Source organism: Triticum urartu, chromosome 7A, assembly GCF_056163025.1.
Source record: "Triticum urartu cultivar PI428250 chromosome 7A, HENAU_Tu73, whole genome shotgun sequence".
Lineage (NCBI taxonomy): Eukaryota > Viridiplantae > Streptophyta > Magnoliopsida > Poales > Poaceae > Triticum > Triticum urartu.
This window is the reverse complement of record NC_141879.1, coordinates 663,265,783-663,272,766: the sequence shown is the minus strand read 5'-3', so window position 1 is coordinate 663,272,766 and position 6,984 is coordinate 663,265,783. Positions and strand designations below refer to the sequence as shown.

Sequence of the window (6,984 nt, the reverse complement as noted above, 5' to 3'; positions counted from 1 at the left end):
TAGCTTTATGTAGCGAAAATGGCTGTGGGCACGTACGTACGTAGGTTTGGGTGGCGCACAGCAGAACGAGGGAATCGAAATTGCGCCTTTGCACATAAACCAACACGTACTCCTTGCACAAGAACTTTTTTTTAGGTGAGTTGGACACAAAAACTTTAATATGCAAAATCAGAGCAAGTGTATATCTTTTTAGAATGATGATATAAGGTGGAAGTCTACCAACTCAGGGGGGCTAGATCGCCTCCGCCCCTCTCCTACCTCTAAAGCGCTGGCGTTGAAGAAGACGGCGGGGTTTTCCGGTCGGTCGAGGTACCCGAGTGTTTTTTTTGAGGGGCGGTGGCCATGGTTATATTCGACTACAATAAGCCGGCTTTGGCTGATGTACGCAGGGACTTGGTGGGATTTAGCATGCGCTTGCCTAGACCAGTGATGTAGCAATGCTAGGGATGCGGCACAATGCCGGTATGTGGAGTGCGGTTCTGTAGGCCGGGGAGCAACGTCTTAGTGGATCGCTCTAGGGCTTGGTCTAGGACCAATAAGAGGCATGTGGAGTCCGGGTGGTGGGAGATGCTAGACGTTGTTGTGTCACGCGTGGCAACTATCAATATGGCAGTGAACCGTAAACGATGCGATGTCGTCTTCTCTTCACGAATTCTCCTTTGGTTACTTCCGCATGAGCGGAGCAATATGAAGGTAGATGCGACATTGGCGGTTGACATCAGGTTTGCACTCTCTCTATGTGAAAACCCATGATGTCTAATCTGGCTAGATCAGATAGTGTCGACGTCCACACGATATTTCTTAGTTGATGGTGTTGTTTCAAAGTTCAGCTCTAGGGATTATAGCTCCAAATTTTACTTGAATTGGAGCGACGATCCCCTCTAAGTCTTAGAGCTTGCACCCCTTGTCACTTCACATGTCGCTCAACAGTGGAATATGATCCAGAATAATAGGGTTTATAGAACTTTTGAAGGTGATTCAGTGTGGCCAGGTCCGAAGTGGATATCCATAGATTTTCTCTAACTCTAGTGTTCGGCTCCGATGCTAGGCATTATTATTAGTAATAAATAATATATGTCAGTGTGCATTAGAGGTTGAGTAATGTTATCATCCTTTTTTCTTTTAAAAAGATGTTCTCTCAATTTTATTGAACAATTTAATCACACTCTACTGAAGTATTTGCATGATAAGTTGTAGTTTTTTCAACACAATACAAATGCAGATGATCGCATAGTAGTACTTGAAACCTGATGGGTTGGTTCATCCACAAGGAAACTAACCATCTCGATATTTGGCTCTCGAGTGCATTCGCACCCGCATGTGAATAGTAGAATCATTAAAAATAGTGAACAAAAAAAATCAAAACTTCTGATCTTTTTTGTGATACAAGATGCTCATGTGCGTGAAGTCTGTACCAAATTTCGTGGAGTTTGAACATTTCAGTAGCTCTCAACAAAAAAGACAAATTCAGGGCCTATGAAAAACTTTTTGAAAACAACACCGTTCGTAGCTCATTTTGTCTTCTTTTTCACGAGCTCCTTGAATGTCATTTAGGCACAAAAATTTGTACACACCTGGCGCACCGAAACATCTTGCATAAAAGCAAATTCAGTCTTTTTTAAAAATTTGTCTACTATGCTTTTTTTTACTGTTTACTGAATGCAAATGAGCTTGGGCACTGAATTGAATATCCATTTCGATAGGTTGTTAGTTCTTGACAAGAATAATTCTGTACGAACTACACAGACCATCAGAGATGCCATAAACCAAACCCCTACATCCCTCTCTGTCTGTCTTTCTGTGTGCACATGTGAACACGCACGCACGCACATACGCACCCTTCCAGTTCCATCCATGGGTGCACGACAGCCCATACCAGCATACCAACTCGCCATGCCCGGAGATCTATCTCCCGATCACCCGAGCCGCAAACCGGAATTAGGCGACGCCGCAAAGCCGGAAGATATGTGCCCGCTAGATGATGATTAGGCCAGCCCGCGCTTCGAATTAAATGCCCCGCATCCCTCATCTCGTCTGCATGACTGCATCTGCCCGCCCACGTCACCGCCGGCGACGTCCGGCGAGCGTGACACCGCCACCAGCCCGGCCGCAGCCGTCCTGCCCGCGCGCCCACCGGCCGGGACCGGCCCAGCGAATCGGACCTCGCCACCTGGCGCCCGGCACGCTAACCGAGAGGAAAAGAAAAGTCTCTCCAGCTGGGCGAGTACGTACTCCCATCCCATCTGCCTAGCTATACGTAGTACCAGTTCAGCTACTAGTAGTAGAGCCGTAGCCTTCCCGGCCCCTCCTCCCCTCTCCATCTCTGTGAAAGCATCGGCGCAAAAACCAGTTGACCTGACCATGCCGTGCGCGGGCGCCTATTAATACCCCTCGTCTTCCTCGCGCCCCTCCTCGATATCCCTCTCGGTAGACGGTACAATCATACCGATCAGGAGCCAGCTGCTGCTTCTTGTGTTGTGTTGGTCCCACTGCCGAGATCGGCAGCAGAAGCAGCCGTCGGTCCTCTGTACCTCTCGTTGATCGCTTGATCCGAGGGGATCCGAGGGGATCCAAGGCGAGCTGCGTGCGTGGTGGCGGCGATGAGTTCGCTGAGCATGGTGGAGGCGAGGCTGCCGCCGGGGTTCAGGTTCCACCCGCGGGACGACGAGCTCGTGCTCGACTACCTGTCCAGGAAGCTCGGCGGCGGTGGCGCCGGAGGGGCGGCGGCCGCGGTGGCGAGCATCTACGGCTGCCCCGCCATGGTCGACGTCGACCTCAACAAGATCGAGCCCTGGGACCTCCCCGGTAAGACCTAATCCAGATACTCCTATACATATCCAAGTAGCTTAATTACACCAGCATGCGTGCGTGTCTATATGCTTGTGTGATCAGTTCTAGCTTCGTCGTCTTCCGGATCATACATACATATGCATGAGTACTTCGGTCCCGGGGATGATTTATCTGTTGATTTAATTTCTTCTCCCGTTTGGCTGCTGCTGATTCGTAATTATCCTTTCAATTTGAAATCGATGACGTCCCAAATCCCCTTAAAAATATATCGCATCCCATGTATGATATCTCTGCGGTGTATATCTTTTGACGGAACTAACAACGATTTGGTCGTTTCTAAACAGACAAGTCTTCTTTCCTCCACTGTACTAATTAAATTCCTTGTTCATTTTTAATAAAGAAATCCCAGAAATAAATTATTTGTCCGTGTGTGTAAGCATGCATGATTGTCCCAAGGTTCTCAATCATGCATCAAAATGTATTGCTCTGTTGGTTTCAACTTGAATTAAGATCTTGGGACCAACTATGTATTTATGTGCAGCTCAATTAGCTATCTTCATTAATTCCATGAACAATTCTCTTTGTTCCCTTCCGCTCATGCATGTGTAGTTTCCTTCAGTTGCATCCAAAACTAAGGTGGCTGTGTGCATGCTGCTAGTGGCTGGAGTTGTATAACTGAAGTGACCACGACAATCTCGATCTCATCAAGTTGCAACTTGCAACTATGCATGCATGCTTCCCATACCGCTAGAAACCACCTTTCCACCTTTCCTCTTCTTTTCTTTACTCACTTTTTTGGCCTATCCTTTTGATGTGCCCATGCTTTTCTCCCTCTTTATATGGTCCTAATTACCGTTTGTGTAATTACCATTCGAAAAAACTTGATCCAAAGGCAAGATAATATTCAGAGTGAGATGACCTCCAAAGTAACTACTACTACTGTAGACTGTAGAGAGAGGAAGAGAGATCAAATTCTTGCACAGTAATTTTTTCCTCTTATTCCATACATGCGAGACTTGATCAAGGGATGAATACATATAGTTTCTGGGAATTATTCTACAATGAGAACAAAATTCACACACCTTGTCTACCTCCATCTTTTGTCGCCTTCCCGTCCCCATAACAGAAGGATATTCTCACAGCCATGAGTTTGTTTGGCCCCTTGCTGGCCTTCTCCGCATCTGTCCCTGTTCATCCCATGCCATCTAATATTCCCCCAATTTGCCTGATCCTAAAAGGGAATTCACAGCCCACGGATAGGGACAAACTTAACACAAAAAGGAGGCCTTCCACTTTGCCTACTAGTAGAAAACACACCATGCACAAAGCCATATGGAAAGAACATATATATAGCAAGGATAGGATATGTATAATTGATATATCTCACAAGAATAGGAAAGATGCCTCCCGCAATCAATAGATCTCCTTTCTTCTGGTTCTAAAAATATCTATTATTCTCCCTGTTATGCAATTACCTATTAATGGTTATTTTTCTCTGCCTTACTTAAATGTGGCTCTAACGTTAGTAGGACTTTCTCTTAAAAATGGAAAAGTGTAGTCAGACATCATTAGATTAGTGGATGCACATCTTGAGCAGGTTCCAAAAAGATTATTACTTCGTTCATAGTTCATCTAATTTCTACAAAATTGTTTGTTAATTTGCTCCCTGATTGTATTCAGAAATCGCATGCATTGGCGGCAAGGAGTGGTACTTCTACAGCTTAAGGGACAGGAAGTACGCTACAGGCCAGCGAACAAATAGAGCAACTGAATCAGGCTACTGGAAGGCCACAGGGAAAGACCGTGCGATAAGCCGGAAAGGGTTGCTAGTTGGCATGAGAAAAACCCTGGTGTTTTATGAAGGTAGAGCCCCTAAAGGGAAGAAGACTGAATGGGTCATGCACGAATTCCGCAAGGAAGGGCAAGGCGATCTGATGAAGTTGCCACTCAAGGTAAGCATCATTATAATTATACATCTCGAGCAAATTTAATCTTACTACTTTGATACTCCACTCTTTTCCCCATCTGTTCCTTATTTGATGCTTATAGTATAATGCATCATATGGATAGAGAGTAGTGCAAGGAATTCCACCAGAAAATTATGTACACACAAGCAAGAAAACTATGTGTTCGTGGCACTTTTTTTAAAGGAAGGCATTGAGAATGAAACTTGACAGATTTGATTTCACATTGGTATATTTTATGAGAAGTATGGACTAAAGAAACAAAAACCTTTGGTTCACGTGACATTCGCATGTGGAGGCAACTGGCCAGAATGCCAACTCATCCTATAATACATGTGCAATGGATAATGTAGTACGACCAGCCAGCTCACTATACATGCATATGGCCTCTCAATTCAAGATCTAGCTAGCTAGCTAGCTAGAGAGTAGAATTGAAGCGCCAAAAATACAGGTAGGTCACCAAGTTGACATATTTTTTAATCAACTCCCTTAATTTGCGATAATTAAGTGTCATGAAAATAATACTGCAAGATGTCTAAAAGCTGGTGTGGTTTGTGTTAAGACACCAGAACAGATAGTTAGCTGAATTTGCTTAGAAAATTCGTGTGGCAGCCAGAACATATGTTCATTGTGTTAATGATTGTTGCTAATTAGTTGGGCCGGGTTCTGCCTGTTGATGTTCTGTACTTGATCCTTTCTTCATATGTGGGTCACTCTCATGCCAGCTACTTACATAGATATGAGGATGATCTGGTCTCTTTTAGATGTACACCCCAATATATATATATACTATATAGATGTATGTGCAAATTATCGACTCACACCAATTTTTAATCATTTCTGTCAACGCATCCATGTCACTAACATACAGTTTTCGCCAGAACAAGATAAAAATGGCTAAGTAATTTCAGTATTTTCCTACAAAACAAATTATAAATCGTTTTAACTCATACTCAACCTTTGCAAAAATATTCTGCTGCCAAAATCTTGATCTCATGATCACTTCAGATGCATGCATATGATATATATACCAAATGCACTCATTCATCTTCCAGTCTAACGATTTTCATGTGTAATATTTTCTTGTTAAACAGGAGGACTGGGTCTTGTGTAGGGTTTTTTACAAGACCAGGACAACCATTGCCAAACCATCCACAGGGAGCAACTACAACATTGACAGTGCAGCCGCAACCTCACTGCCTCCTCTCATTGACAACTACATTGCCTTTGACCATCCTGGAATGTCGACGGTGCAAAACCTAGAGGGTTATGAGCAAGTGCCCTGCTTCTCCAATGGCCCCTCCTCTCACCCGTCGTCGTCGGCCTCGATGAACATCCCGGTGATGGCGATGGCGCCCATGGCTGCCGATCAGGAGCAGCAGCACATGGGGAAGGCGATCAAGGACGCGCTGAGCCAGCTCACCAGGTTTGAGCAAGGCAACGTGAAGAGGGAGGCGCCTGCCCAGGGCGGTGTGTTTGCTCAAGATGGGTTCGAGTACTTAGCTGAGAGTGGCTTTTCACAGATGTGGAACTCACTCAGTTGATTTTCTAGCTAGGGGTATTATTGCTAGTGCTACCAATCAAAGATCTACATTTTCTCCACCCGCAAAAAAAAAAAGATCTACATTTTCTTGCAAGCTGTCTCCTGCATGACTGGGCATTTCAGCCAAACACAACAAATATTATCCCTCAGAACTGATGGCGCCTGGGAGGGCAATTATCTCGGCATCTGGTCATGAAAATGAGGAGGCGGCGACTCCTGCCGCTGCTTGCACATGCAATGACGTGGAGTGTGTCTCCTTGGTGTGACCATGTCCCAGATCACCCACCAGATAACCATTCTGCAACTGGAGACGTTGCTCATGCACAAAGTTTCAGGATCTCCGGCGCAATGGCCCGTAAAATCGCAAGACAGTAGTATATTGATGTGATCAATGGCAAAAAAAGAGAACATCGAATTGAATCAAAAAGGCATCTGGACTAGACCACCTCCAGGCATATTGTAAAAACTTGGTGAATCCTGATTTTGTGAGAGCACAACAAGGCTATCCGCCGGTTGTTTTCCCTGTGTTGTCGTCATGATTTTATTCATCAATACCGCTACATGTACACTCATGTGTATGGTACTGTAGATCTGCGGTCCACTGGTAGTCTTCGATCTCCTGGGCGTACTGCTGTGTGTACGCGCACTGATTTTGCGAAATAGCTAGATGGGACTGACAGTCAAAAG

The 6,984-nt window shown here is 45.0% G+C and overlaps 1 protein-coding gene across 1 annotated transcript; it reads left to right on the top strand.

The window, feature by feature from the left end:
- The first annotated feature begins 2,292 nt into the window (after positions 1 to 2,292).
- Positions 2,293 to 6,818, top strand: LOC125524171 (NAC domain-containing protein 21/22). The gene is made up of 3 exons (XM_048689244.2): positions 2,293 to 2,805; positions 4,471 to 4,742; positions 5,849 to 6,818. The coding sequence occupies exons 1-3, from the start codon at positions 2,601 to 2,603 to the stop codon at positions 6,296 to 6,298; spliced, it is 927 nt and encodes a 308-aa protein (XP_048545201.1). The 5' UTR covers positions 2,293 to 2,600; the 3' UTR covers positions 6,299 to 6,818.
- Positions 6,819 to 6,984: the final 166 nt, after the last annotated feature.